Source organism: Ammodytes marinus, assembly GCF_949987685.1.
Source record: "Ammodytes marinus genome assembly, chromosome: 9".
Taxonomy (NCBI): Eukaryota; Metazoa; Chordata; class Actinopteri; order Uranoscopiformes; family Ammodytidae; genus Ammodytes; species Ammodytes marinus.
The window spans coordinates 10754277-10769356 of NC_137213.1; the positions used below are offsets into that span (position 1 = coordinate 10754277).

Consider the following 15080-nt stretch of genomic DNA (forward strand, 5'->3'; position numbering starts at 1 on the left):
AGAGAAATAAAATGTTTATTTTACCGTCTGTGTTTTTTCTTTTCACACTAATAATAAAGGTCAGCAGAGTCCGCTGGGTGGTAAACACCCCCCAAAACACAACATATACAACAAGTAGTGTTTCCATTGGGTTCACCCAGTAACATTTTGGAATCAATGTAGTGATAAAAAATCAAAAGTTTAATCTGATCCACAAAAAAAAAAAGAGACAAAAAATAAAGTAAAAAGAACTTGTGTAACAGATAAATGTGTTCCTCCGGTCACCACGTGAGCCCCAAAAACAGTTTCCAAGTAGTGAGAAGCTTCGACCGGACGAGTCTGGAGGTTCATGCCCCATCACTTAGTGTGGATACAGTCAGGGAGAGGAGAGTGGCTTTACAAAGCCTTTATGTGTTTTAAAGCAGTTTGTACAAAATATCCTATTCAGAAAATAAACTGAGGGGTTAGACGTGGTAGAAATGGAGCACAGCAGACACAGTCTACAGTTTTCACGTCACATTTTAGGAGCAAATCTGCACTGCGTCACGGCTTTGGACTTCTGACCGAGCTCTCGTTCCAACAATCACTTAGTGTTTTGATTTACAACAAAATAAAGACATACATGGAATGGAGAAAGTACAAAAGGAAAAAAAAGAAAAAAAACATAAACAGACCATACGTTTCAGAAAGGCATAGTATTAAAAAATGAGCAGAAAAATCTGAATATATAAATTCTATGACAGCACATCTTTCTCATGTATACTGTACCTTCTCATTCGTACCAGCAAGATATTTTTAGGAAAAAAAAAGTTTTTTTTGGTCCTGTGTGAATGTTCATATATTTCATTGATGGTCTGAACAGCAAAACTCCACCTGTGCTCCAGCGTTCAGGTATCATGTGCTTCTCCTGCGGCCCGTTTCCCCGCATAGCGAGCGCCTTTCATTCACAGTTTGAGAGTTTCACCTCATTATTAGTGTCGCTTGGATGCTGCTGTGTACGTTCCTTCATTCTGGGAGAAGGGACTTCGAAGCAGACGCCTTCTGTATTTCTCCAGATGTTGCGTTTTTCATGTAAAAACAACAAAGCCTGAACCTCCTTTTGGTTCTGTTACTCAGGCTGGATATTTAAACACTCAGAACATATAAAAATGACTGCTATGTTGTTAAATAAAAAAGAAAAAAATGAGAAAAATATATAAATTTTTTATCTTTTTGTTCATTTTTTTGTTTGTTGAAAGGCTAGTGTTACGATTCCTTTTTTCCTCTACAGTAAGGGTGCTGCCACAAAGCCAAATTCAAAGTGACTTTATGATGATTAAGTTGTCAGTCGACTGACTGTGGCTTGAAGCTAAAAAGGCCTTATCTAACATTTATTCTCAATAGTAGATTCATATATATATACAAATAAAATATGCGTTGAAAACACCCCAACAGTTGGAAGGCGAGGATATTCCGTTCATCTGTCGAGGGCCTCACCCCTGCCCAGCCCCGTGTACAGTAACCATGGAAAAAAAAATCTGTGGTCTCGTCGGCTACCGATAAAGAGGCTCCCGATGAGAAAGAATTGATATCAGTGCAGATTTACATGATATAAAAATAATTAAGAAAGAAGGTAGGCTTAAGGGCAAGTGGTTATAAATGGCTGAGTGTGAGACTGGTTTTGGCAAATAAGCGTTCTACTGTGCATGTGCGGCCCCTCGAAACAGAAGGTTGATGTCGTTGTCGGGTTGTCTCGTAACCATGCAACTGGAGGACAGCGAGACGCCACGGTAGCAGGAGAGTGAGTCTGTGTGAGGAGCGTGTGCTTACGCGGCCTCGGCACTCACACGTGCTCCTCCGCCGACATCAGGAGCGGGTTGATGTACTCGAACCCTTCAAACTCAGACTGGTCGATCTTCTTGACCACGTCCCTACAAGGAACAAACAGAAAACAGTTTTTGGTTTAGCTTGAAGTGCCATCAATGTACTGAGATGTTACTGGATGTGTTCATTGTGATAGGATGATAAGAAGAGAGTTAGTGAAAAATCCGGAACTCACTCATCATCAGGCGTGAGCTGGATGGGCTCGTTGGTGAACTGGGCGTCAAAGTTGTCGAGTCCGAATTCCCCTGAGATGTTGGGCTTGAAGGGAGGGACCACCTGCCTCTGCTCCAGCTGAAATAACAAGCGAAGGAAACAGGCAACAACGTTACAAACACATGACTCCTTTCAATGTCTCTGTTGTATTGTCCTGCAACGATTATTTCAAATAGTTCTTAGGAATGACACTGCATGTGTGTTGTTTATCAAATCATTATTTTAGATGATCTTTAAATCAAAAATGTAAAACATTTTCTCATTGTTACATCTTATTAAGAGTTGGGTATTTGCCGCTTTGGCTGATATTATATAATGAATCCTTGGGTTTGCACAGTTAGTCGGACCAAACAAGCAAAGAAGACATCACTTGGGGCTCTTTTTATAGATTAATTGAGCAAGCAATCTGCAGATAACGGAAATAATTGTTGGTGGCAGCCGTTGGAGTGATAGTCCAACTGTAATCTGGACCGGAAGCTGCAGTGCGCTCTATAATTTATGTTAAATCCCCAGAAAAGAAAGACTTAAATCTTCCTTTGGCTTCAATTTCTTAACTGTTTCAAACAATAAATATTACAGCTAAGGGACCAACAGCATCTTCTGTATAAAAATAAAAAAACTATATATACATATATCAAAGAGAAGATAGAGCTCTTTTAAAATATGATTTAAACTTTGGCGATTCCCTTGTACCTTTCTCAGTGCTTCTGAATACATGTATAGAGGTCACACAGTGCCTCCACTCTCTCTGGATTCCTACACTACTTTTCTGCAAGCCCCAAACTGCTCCCCCTGCAGGCCAGTCAGTGTGCTGCATGTTTTAGTGTTGGTGTTAGTGTGTGTGTGTGTGGTTGTGCCTTTGCGAGTGTGTGCCTTTATGTGTGTGTGTGTGTGTGTGTGTGTGTGTGTGTGTGTGCCTTTATGTGTGTGTGTGTGTGTGTGTGTGTGTGTGTGTGTGTGTGTGTGTGTGTCTCTCTCTGTAGGAGGGAGGGAGAGAGGGAGGGAGGGGGGGAGGGAGAGAGGGAGGGAGGGAGGGGTGTAAGCTGATCCCTCCAGACACTCTGACCGACTGCTGTGTTCCTGCTCCAGACCAAACAGGGAAAAAGAGGTCATGGTGATCCCTAGCGAGGTGCCCTGTCTGTCTGTCTGTCTGTCTGCCTGTTAAGGTCAAGCCTGTCTCCCTGACGACGGGAAACATGTCTGATGATTCACACAAGTACAAAGTTTCATAAATACACTTTGAAGAAAAAATTGGATGATTATAATTATAAAGCATTATAAAGTTTTAATTAGAAACTGAACCTCGAGCTTAGCCGACTTAAAAATAAAAGATGAAAGGTATTGACACCACGTTACCCTTTATATATGCAAATAAAGTAATTTCCATTTAGCTTGGCTTACACTCAAATAATCATGATTAGACGTTTGTTCAAATATGGGTACGGCGGCAAAAACACTCCTAACTCCCCACAAAATACCACACGATATATATATATTAGCTGGCTTTGCAGATTTTAGAAGCAATATGCAGCACTAGATAGAATTCCGCCGGTGTCAGGTTTGTCTTGAGCCCCAGATGAAATCTATATCACCCTGTCAGTCTTTTTAATGTGTTCACACTTCACCACAACTCCTGAGAAGAGAATTAGAAAGACATCAGTTTCATTTTACAATCCGGGCCGGAATGTCGTTCTTAAATTACAACTTTTACTCACCGCTGAAACTGAGAACAGGAAGCTTCATAAATAACCAAGTATATTTGGTCCAAGTTAAGCTTTCAGGGACATTCCTATTAGTGATTCTGTGATGCTTAATATAGAGTCAAGTCAGTCTAATTTAAAAAGCTTTTATACTCTGTGCGGATTAAGTGCTGTAAATACAGGCCCAGCTTCAGAAAACAAAACACCATAGCATCATCCACCACTGTCTCAAGTCTTTCTACCAATTCCCTTTACACACTGCAGCTTTAATAGTTGTTCCTCACTCTGACTTCAGTGTCAGAAAAAGGGAAAAGAAAATGTGCATCCACATCTCAACATTTCTACTAACTTCCTTTCTATATGTGGCTCCCATCTTCTCTTCTGTCCATGTCTGCTGCAGTCATTCTTCTGTCTACCCTGTAAGTGTGTAACTGTCTGTCTGCTGTACACAAAGACATGAGTCCCAACCCACGGGAAAGAAGAGAGAGAGAGACAGGCTGACCCCATGCACTTAGATTTGACCGTCTGCTGTCTAGAAGCATCTTTGTGTTTTTCCTTCTCATGCATGATCGATATGTGGATTGATTTTGACCTTTTTGGAAACGGCCAATTACCGATTTCCTTCGTTTGAGATTATGATAAAAAATCGTGATTTAAGGCGATGAATGAGGCAATTAAAAATAAACTAGGACAAAGAGAGAGAGAGAGAGAGAGAGAGAGAGAGAGAGAGAGAGAGAGAGAGAGAGAGAGAGACAGACACTGACAAAAACAACAAATGACTCACCATGTCCCAGTCGACATTTCTGAAGAACGGATGTCCCATGATGTCGGCAAAGCCTGTCTGAGGGTGGCAGCCCAGACGGTCCTTGGGATCCTGTCGTGGGAAAACGGAGAGGATTTGGAAAAAAAAGGTGGAAAAGAGGGATAGGGAGGGAAAAATGGAATTAATATTGATAGGTGAAAAGGTGTGTGAGGCAGTGACAGTGAGAGACGGCAGTCGGCCCGTTATAACGTCATTCTCAACACTGTATCAGATCGATCCAGGCCCGTCTGACCCCTTCTTACCTTGTTGAGGAATCCCTTGAGGACGCTGGCGGCTTTGACTGACAACGAGCGAGGGATTCGGATCTGTTTTTCCAATATAACTGCAGGAGGAATAAGAGAAAAAAGGGAAAGAGAAGGATGAGAAAGACGAACCACCCTCCCCCGAGGCTAAAATGACAGACGATGGTACTACAGACCCTGCTGCAGTTATGAGGCTCAATCCTGTTGGGGTATACCGTTGTTAAACAAACACACAGCCGCTTTAAGATGGCTTTGGAGAAAAGGCTTTTGAAATATGACTTCATGTCTGTCAAGTGGTAACATTTTATTTCCCATCCATCCAACACTTTGCTGACACATTTTTAAAAAACGGAATTAACGACATGCATTCACACATTCCACAGTAACAGATGGCACGTGCCTGCGACTGGGAGCAGTGGCCATTAAGGGAGGCGTCAATACAAAGGTGTTGCATGTTTCCACTGAGCCGCCGCTGTGTGTGTGTGTGTGTGTGTGTGTGTGTGTGTGTGTGTGTGTGTGTGTGTGTGTGTGTGTGTGTGTGTACCTTGGAAGAGGTAGTCTTCTGTGTTCTGGTCGGGGTTGTCGGAGCTCCCGACGATGTCAAAGGGCGACCGGCCCGCCATCATCTCAAACATGAGCACGCCCAACGCCCACCAGTCCACGCTGAACCCTGCAGACACAAACACATTATGTTTAAGCACAGTTCCCATACTATAAATTACAGCTTGCAATTGCTATTAGGGGTGTGAACGTTTACAAAAATGCCTAACCGTGTACACGACGAATTTTTTTTCGTGTACACGGTTAACCGTGACGTCATTGTCCTCGTGCCCCCGCCGTCTTGTAGGCGCGCGCGCGCACACACACGCGTTCGTTCGCCTGTAAACACACAATTGACATGAACTACGCTCGTTTACACACCTCTTATAATAGGTCCATGGTACACACACACACACACACACACACACACGTTCGCCGTCATAATCGCGCTTCATTCATTTCCTGATTAATATAGCCTGTCGCTTTCTACATGTCCATGTTAAATGCATGTTGAACAGGTGTTATAAAGTTCGGGCTACTTACGAGCGTAGTTCACGTCAACCGGGTAACTTTAATCTTTAGGTTATCTTTCATCACTCTTCCGTGGCTGTGAGTCGACCCCAGCACGGCGACTCCCCGTGTGTGTGTGTGCGCCGATACACACACTCACTCACTCACACACACACACTCGCCGAGGGACAGACAGATTCTCGGCAGACTAGCTTTTATCCTCCCCAATTAGTTTATTAGTGATGTAAAATCAATAGACGCGTGTCTCCAGAACATATTTAAAAACTTTGAAATTTGAAAAAAAAAAAAAACGGTTTTCGTTTATTGATTTTTCCTAAACGGTTATGATTTACTAAACGGTTACACGTGTACACGTGCACACCCCTAATTGCTATATAATAATAATAACAATAATACATTTTATTTATATAGAGCTCTTCTCTCACTCAGAGCGCTATATGCATACGGTTATTTTAGGTTCACTAGATCAACCACTTCAGCTATGAAAGCACCGTACCAGTGTTTTTGTACACTTTCATCCCTTGACTACGAATGATTATACATTACTGCTAACCATGTATTAAAAAGGTTACATTATTTCAGTAGATACAGAGGCAGCCATTTGTAAGATGGAAATATCTGTTTTTGGATCCACATAGTTTATTATGAAAGATCACTAAACTGCAGAAAAAGAATGTTTGATTCTGTTCGATAGCTTTTGATTGTATCCACCTAGCATATCTAAATCCTTTTGAATCCCTAACCAAGTCTCATTAGGTTTGACTTCAACATGTGCAAGTAGCCTGAGGCTAAAATAAATACAGCTCAATTCTATCAGCTGAGAAACAGTAATACACATTTAAAAAGTAGACCACTAAAGTTCACAACCTGCACCTTCAAGCTCAACATGAGATGAACCTCACACTATATGTAATGTGTAAAGATTGAAGACAAAAGGTTTGATGTGAGATGTTAGGATCAAAGCTTAAGGAGTTTTTCACTGACTGATCCAAAATGGAACATCTCTAAAGCTGTCCATGTCAGAAACTCTTTATTTAAATCACTTTAAAGTAAGAGGCTGGTATTATTTAGCTGAAATAATTCAAATAAATCTCCAAGTAATTATAATTAGTCACTGCCCAAACAAAACCAGTAGCACATGAGTAATCAAACTAAGACTTAATTATGTTATTTATAAGATTTAAAAAATTATCTTCATCAAAGTTAGTCAAAAAATATTAATAGAGGGAGACCAACAGGTATACTGGACCTGCTTGAACGGAGGTTAACAGGTTAAAAAGCTGCAACAACATGAATGTTAGTTTTGAGACATCATTAATTTCACAGAAAAGGCAACTGTATGATCCTTTAACAGGGGAACTCATTTCTACTATTATTTATGTATTTCTAGATACTTTTACATCTTATGTTTCTGTTTTATAGTACGTTCACTAACTTGAAGGCAGCGTTTCAGATAGCAAAGATAGCCCAGGTCCTGCACCGCTGTAACATCTATAATCATGTAGACCTCTCAATTATAATGCCTCATATACTGTACCACAGCGAATAAAAAAGGAAAGCACTTCTGTTAAGTGCTTGTGTGCTGCGACTCTTACCGTAATCCTCTACTCGGAGTATTTCGGGGGCGATGTAATTGGGGGTTCCACAGAAAGTGCTGGTCGTATCGCCTGGTCTCAAGCCCTCCTGCAGAAACACAAAGAGACCATCAGCTGTGAGATCACCTCCGAGTGGCTGTAAACCGACACTGATGAAGCTTCGCAGGTGCTTTTATCTAAAGTGCACTTTGGCATCATGAGAGCCTCCATCTTTGTTACACATTAAAACTTCCCAGCACACCTTGCACATGCCGTAGTCCGTTAGTTTGATGTGTCCCTCGGAGTCCAGCAGCACGTTGTCCAGCTTCAGATCTCTGTAGATGATTCCCCGCTCGTGGAGGTAGTTGAGCGCCAGGCTGATCTCTGCCGAGTAGAATCTGAAAAAGAGAGAAATTCAGGGTTATCAAAAATTTAAAATGATTTTATAGGACTTCAAAAAGACACTAAATGACATCAATATTGTTCTTTTTAATGAGACTTGAGACAGTCAGTGTGACGGACTGTACCTGGCGTGTTCTTCAGGGAGTTTCCTTTGTCTCTGCATGTGGAACATGAGATCTCCACCGTTCACATATTCGATAACAAAGAACAGCCTGTAAAAAGAAGCAAATGTCATCGGGTTAGTTTAATTCATTTGAGTTCATTTCTTTACTTGAATACATTAATCAATGCCCTTTTCTTTTAAACAAGGTTCCAACACCACCTTAAAAATCTAAATGGAAAGACTTTTCAATTACATTTCAGGCAAGTTCAATGACCCAACACTAATATATACCTAAGATTCAAAACCGTGAAAAAAAATAAATAAAAAAAAAATCATACATATAGTTTTGTAATGCGGACATTAAACAGCAGCTATGCGTTATAACCAACTGTCTTTAACAGATTTGATCTGTACATTTTTCGAACTTCTTCCTAATTCTAAACCTTTGTAACAGAAGAGGTACATGAGAGAGCTGCACTCACCTGCTTTCTGTCTGAAAACAGGAGTGCAGGCCGACCAGGAAGGGATGATTGGACGCCTGCTCGAAAACATGCTTTTCTGTTTGGACCCAATCGATGTCCTGCAAGAGAGAAAAAATACATAAAAAAAACGAAAATACATCAGAGATTGTTCTGACATAGTATCCTTGAACTTATAAAAGCTGCATAAGCACGGCGCTTCATCGACCCGCCTCTACACACATAGGCGCGGTGGGCAGAGGAAAGAGAGGGGAAAAGGGGCTGAGGCAGTAAGTAGCAGAAGGCAGGCCTCCGTCGATGGCTGGATGATAATATGTCTGGACACGCAGGCTGCTCACGTTGACAGGGCAGGGACGGCAGAACACTTGGCCATTGATCCAGAGGCACTTGTCAATTTGTCAATCACACTAAGTGCGTCTAATCAAGGCTAACTACTCCCATCGCCTCTGGCTGGGCTGCCACATGCACGCGGATCAAGATCAATTTTTGATGACATGATGGTTTATCTACACCTTCTTAGAAAAGACTGATGGCTCCAAAGAGGTCCGTCAACTTAACTCAAAGTGTTTCAGACAAGAGGCACGAGATGGATGTTCAGTGTCGTGTGACAAATGTTCGATGTGCTTCGAAATAACAGCTTCCAAGGGATGGTCCTAATAGCATTGATTATACGTGGCAGTGACAGTAGGCTGATGACTTCAGTATTAACTAAGCTTCTCACATCTCAATAGGTGTTGGGCGCTCGTCCCATCATTTACACTGACAGGGACAGTATAGCTTTAAGAGATACGGAACATGTTTCGTTCTTAAGTAGATATGCAAATGTAACCCTCTCAACAGAACATTGGCTGGTCTTAATTACATGTTGTAACGTATTAAATCGCTTCTTTCAATATTAACAAATAAGCAAGATTACATGAAATGCTTAAAGCTGATTAGTTGATTAATTTATGAGTTTAGATGATTAAATATTTGGATAACTTATTAATAATTTAAGTTGTTCTCCATGAGAAAAGCTTTGGGAAGCTGAAATTGCATTTTTCACAAAATAGTTCAAATGAGAATTTGACCATTTATTGCTTATTTCACTTGTTAACAAACCGTCAAACTACATGTTTGGAAACCAAAAAACTCATTCAGACTGAGTGATAAAAAACATTTAAATGAACTTTTAATTAGGCCTATATATTATAACTAGGGATGGGCTTCCATAGCATTTTATCAAATGTGAATCATTTTAAAAAGCCTTATTTAATATTTTCTATAAACTTGTTGGGCCTTTACCAAATATTCTGTCACTGCCCTGTGACATTTATTTACCCTGGCATGATTGGTTTTTCCTTCAGCTATGTTGGCTGCTCACGGAGGCTGTACTAATATTATGTTTACTCAAATAGATGCGGCTGCAGAAGTTAAATCAACAGTAGAAGCAATATTTAATTTACTTTATCACTCAGCAAGTACTACTTAGTAAATACAAATAAGGCACAATTTGTTTAACATTGCCTTAAAGCAAAATAATAGTTGCACTGCTACAAGTCAGAGATTCTAACGGGTCACAGAAAACAAGGCAACACCTGCCGTCGACCAAGGCTGATCACTCAAATTGATTGTATATGTTACTTTAACATGAAGAACTGGAGATAATTATTAAAGCATCGTATTTGTAAGTCATTTCCCCGTAGATATTGCCTTTGGCAGCGGTTGGTTGATTTTGGTGAAATGTCCCCACACATAGTAATACTTGATTCATTATAAATCCATGGTTTATGTTAAGGGCGGTCTGCCATGTTGAGTCAGTCAGTCTTGTTAACGACTGTGTCACGGAGTTAGCACGTGTTTGTGTACCTCACCAGTTTCTTTCTCTTTGTAGATGCCTGTAGTGTCGGAAAGAGGCAAAACAGACAATCTAAGAGAGATAGGGCAATAATTGGACCGCCGGGACCCGTCCCTAATTAGAACTCCATGAAAAGTAACTATATTACTTTAATGAAAACTCACCATCTCCGACCTACAACTGTCATAATGTCAAGTTGGACTCGTATGTCATACATCAATGTTTTTGTTCTGTACCTCATCGTCATTGACCAGCTCCTTCTTCACCACCTTCATGGCGTAGATTCGCTCCGTCTTCTTCAGTTGCACCAGCAGCACCTTGGCGTAGCTGCCTCTGCCGATCACCCTCAACAGATCAAAGTCTGCCAGGCCCAGGCCATTGTCTTTGCTCCGTGGCTAGGAGGGGAGAGGGGGGGAGGTTAATACAGAGTGTTATGACAAGCATGAGCCCCCGTCATACCAATAACGGGATGAACACAACGTCAACAGCAACAGTTTCTCATTAAATGTCAACCTTTGTCGGAGCTGCTGATTCGGTTTGTGCAACAAGGTGATTTCCTTTGGGTGACTTCCTCTTTATAGAGTCAATCTTAGTAATGACCTTCTTGTCTGTATAAAAGCTATAGTGCGTATCTTCTGTGACCCCCGTGAGAAATTCTGAGGAATTACAACAAGGTTGGCGCATCTACATGAGGTTGGCCTTTGGTGATCGCGCATGGATTGTATTCCTTCTGCTGTACATCCAGGTTTTTTAAATAACAATAAAATCAACGACTGAACATTTTGAGGCTGCGCTTCTTGAGCTACTGCACCAGTGTCGGGGGCGACACCAGTTTGTAAACGCTGCTATTCTGAGAAATACAGAGAGTTTTGTGGCGCTTATAGACTTAACCAACTTTTTGTCTAGTCATTTAGGCAAAGGCTTGAATGTAACTGACATTTAATTTATTAATTTATATGAAAAAAGTTACGCACTACAGCTTTAAATATCATAAGGCTACCTCCATTAGATTAAGCACTCGCTTTATTCTTCTCTGTAAACCACCTCCACCATCTTCCTCCCACTTCTCCTCCCTCCTTTACTCTGTTCTGTAGTCATGAAACCGTCTCCACTAACCGATCCATCTAACCTGCCGTTCATGTGACAACCGCCATCCCCAGAGTCAGACATGGGAACCGTAGATAAGATCATTTGGTGTGGGCCTCCTCTTCTATCGCTGTCCGAATCCCAATCTTCTTACATCTTCAGCTCACCACCAAGCCCAACTCCCCAGCCCCAAATTACATGCCCGGCCATTAATCAGCCTCTGGTGTTAAGAGCTGTGATAAAAGGTTACTTTATTAGCTCCAGCAAAGGAAATCAATACCCACACAGCACTGAACTGCAAGACTGCCTACGTCTGCATGCTGCCTGTATCTTCAAATGCACAGCGGGTTGGGAAAAAAAAATCTCCCAAATGGCAAAATAATCTTGCTTCCAATTACAGTTGATCTTATTCGTTCTCCCTCTCGCACAAATAGAGCCGGTTCCTCTCTCTCCTAATTACACACGCGCGTTCATACACATATCCTGCTAGACGACAGGACAGATTGACAGACCATGAATCACACACATCTACAGCTTTCGAAAAGATTTTCTCTCTCTCACCTCTGGCTCTTCGCCATCGTTAGGCAAAATTTCTCCGGAACCTTTATTCTGGGGCCCTGAAAGAAAAGAAAAGTGGCAGACAGACAGAAGGAGAGGGGGAGAAGAAGAAGAAGAATTAGGTGAGAGACAGTCGCACGCATTGTTCACAGCCTCGTTGATTCATTTCTCCCTGCTTGGCTAGAAAAGTAAATAGGAGTTGTATCCACCCTTGTTAAATAATACTAATGAAATATTTTTTTTACATTCATGCAGTTAAAACAACATGTCTTCTCATATCTTCGGTGATCAGTTAAGCAACATAACATTGCTGCACTGCAGAGGCTATATACAGTATCTCACAAAAGTGAGTACACCCCTAACATTTCTTCAAATATTTCATTATATCTTTCCATGCGACAACACTGAATAAATGACACTTTGATACAATGTCAAGTAGTCAGTGTACAGCTTGTATAACAGTGTAAATTTACTGTCCCCTCAAAATAACTCGACACACAGCCATTAATGTCTAAACTGTTGGCAACAAAAGTGAGTACACCCCTAAGAAAAAATGTCCAAATTGGGCCCAAAGTGTCAATATTTTGTTTTGCCATCATTATTTTCTATCACTGCCTTAACCCTCTTGGGCATGTAGTTCACTAGAGCTTCACAGGTTGCAACTGGAACCCTCTTCTACCCATTCATGACGACATCAAGGAGCTGGTGGATATTAGAGTCCTTGCGCTCCTCCATCTCCCGTTTGAGGATGCCCCAAAGATGCTCAATAGGGTTTAAGACTGGAGACATGCTTGGCCAGTCCATAACCTTTACCCTCAGCTTCTTTAGCAAGCCAGTGGTCGTTCGGAGGTGTGTTTGGGGTCGTTATCATGTTGCAGTACTGCCCTGCGGCCCAGTTTATGAAGGGAGGGGATCATGCTCTGCTTCAGTATGTCACAGTACATGTTAGAATTCAATGAACTGTAGATCCCCAGTGCTGGCAGCACTCATGCAGCCCCAGACCATGACACTCCAAACACCATGCTTGACTCTAGGCAAGACACACTTGTCTTTGTACTCCTCACCTGGTTGCCGCTCCACACTCTTAACACCATCTGAACCAAATAAATGTATTTTGGTCTCATCAGACCACAGGACATGGTTGCAGTAATCCATGTCTGTTAAGTAAGTAAGCCGTAGTCTGTTTGTCTTCAGCAAAACTTTTTGTGGGGTTTCTTGTGCATCATCTTTAGAATAGGCTTCCTTCTGGGATGACAGCCATGCAGACCAGTATGATGCAGAGTGCGGCGTATGGTCTGAGCACTGACAGGTTGACCCCCCACCCCTTCAAGCCCTTCAGCAATGCTGGCAGCACTCATACGTCTATTTTCCAAAGCCAACCTCTGTGTACGACGCTGACCACGTGCACTCAACCTTCGTAAACTGGGCCGCAGGGTGGTATTGCAACATGATAACGACCCCAAACACACCTCCAAGATGACCAGTGGCTTGCTAAAAAAGCTGAGGGTAAAGGTTATGGCCTGGCCAAGCATGTCTCCAGACCTAAACCCTATTGAGCATCTTTGGGGCATCCTCAAACAGAAGGTGGAGGAGCGCAAGGTCTTTAATATCCACCAGCTCTGTGATGCTGTCATAAATGGGTGGAAGAGGGTTCCAGTTGCAACCTGTGAAGCTCTAGTGAACTACATGCCCAAGAGGGTTAAGGCAGTGCTGGAAAATAATGGTGGCCACACAAAATATTTACACTTTGGGCCCGATTTGTAAATTTTTTCTAAGGGGTGTACTCACTTTTGTTGCCAGCAGTTTAGACATTAATGGCTGTGTGTCGAGTTATTTTGAGGGGACAGTAAATTTACACTGTTATACAAGCTGTACACTGACTACTTTACATTGTATCAAAGTGTCATTTCTTCAGTGTTGTCCCATGGAAAGATATAAAGAAAAATGTGAAGAAATGTAAGGGGTGTACTCACTTTTGTGAGATACTGTAGCTGCATCCCCATCTATACCATGATGGCAGCATGTATCTATGGCAGAAGAAGCTTCAAATGCCTCTCTTATAATAAGGATCCTAATCTTTCTCCACCTCTCAATCACCTGACTGGACTTAAACCCGGTGCTGTACATCAAACCTGACCAGTAGTCTGGGTGGTCCCTGCTAATCTAATGCCAGCTTAGTTTATTTATTCTTTGCAGATACCGTAGGTCTGGTGATATTCTACATCAGTAAATACGGTAAAAAACGGGGCGGGCGGGCGGGCTGGCTGGCTGGCTGGCTGGCTCTGTCTGTCTGTCTGTCTGTCTGTCTGTCTGTCTGTCTGTCTGTGTGTGTGTTACCTGGCTGGTCAGTTTGTTCTACTGATGGACTCTGTGGTGGGCCGGGCGACGGAGGCAGCGGTCTGCCACACTCCATTGTGACCAGTTTGTGGCACTTCTTGTGCACCAGCAGTTTGCAGGTGATGCATTTGTAGCCTTGTCTTCCCAGACCCCAGATACGGTCCGCACAGATGGCACAGTGGGCTCGCTGTTCAAGAGGACACAACAGGGAGAAAATCACAAACAAGCACACACATTATAGGCTGAGATGGCATCTGAAACATGCAGCACTGCTGGACTAAATCAAATCCTAATAGAGACATTGTTTTGTTTCACCACCGTCAATCAAGGACAGATTACACAAATTAAACACTGGAGGTCTCATTCTCCTTCAAATACACAAGTACCCAAGCCAAGTACCAATGTCCTTCATCACAATGATTCAACAATGATAATGTAAAATACATGAATTACACACTATTTAATATACATTCAAGGGAAGATTTTATAGCCAAAGTGTAAGGTGCAAAACATTTTTTAAAACACAACGAAGTATATTGTCTCACCCTGTTAAAGCGTTTGGCCTGGAAGGCGTGACCGCTGGCGTAGTAGAGCTTCCTCCAGCGCCGGGCCCCGCGTCGGTATATAGACTCTGTGAAGAGAGGAAAAGGAGCTCTAAGTCCGGCTTTACTCACTCAAGTTGCTCCTTTTTAGTGGTTAAGTTATCCTACGGTCAATGTTCTGTAAAGGGTCAACGATTTAAAGGCATCATTGTGAAAGTGATGATTGTTCGTAGCAGTTGACGAGACATGAAATAGATTGTACAGTATGTTG

General features: G+C 42.0%; 1 protein-coding gene across 1 annotated transcript in view; it reads right to left on the reverse strand.

Annotated features, from left to right (window-relative positions):
* prkci (protein kinase C, iota) overlaps positions 1-15080 on the reverse strand; it is a 32025-nt gene continuing 16945 nt past the window's right edge. Inside the window, exons 5-17 of the mRNA XM_080033990.1 lie at positions 14813-14898; positions 14268-14454; positions 11934-11989; positions 10523-10681; positions 8453-8550; positions 7993-8079; positions 7728-7863; positions 7487-7574; positions 5365-5490; positions 4821-4900; positions 4540-4629; positions 2018-2133; positions 1-1889 (exon numbers count right to left, since the gene is read on the reverse strand). Of these exons, the coding sequence (XP_079890116.1) occupies positions 1802-1889; positions 2018-2133; positions 4540-4629; positions 4821-4900; positions 5365-5490; positions 7487-7574; positions 7728-7863; positions 7993-8079; positions 8453-8550; positions 10523-10681; positions 11934-11989; positions 14268-14454; positions 14813-14898 (1397 nt within the window). The 3' untranslated portion in view covers positions 1-1801. The remainder of the gene's footprint in view (positions 1890-2017; positions 2134-4539; positions 4630-4820; positions 4901-5364; positions 5491-7486; positions 7575-7727; positions 7864-7992; positions 8080-8452; positions 8551-10522; positions 10682-11933; positions 11990-14267; positions 14455-14812; positions 14899-15080) is intronic.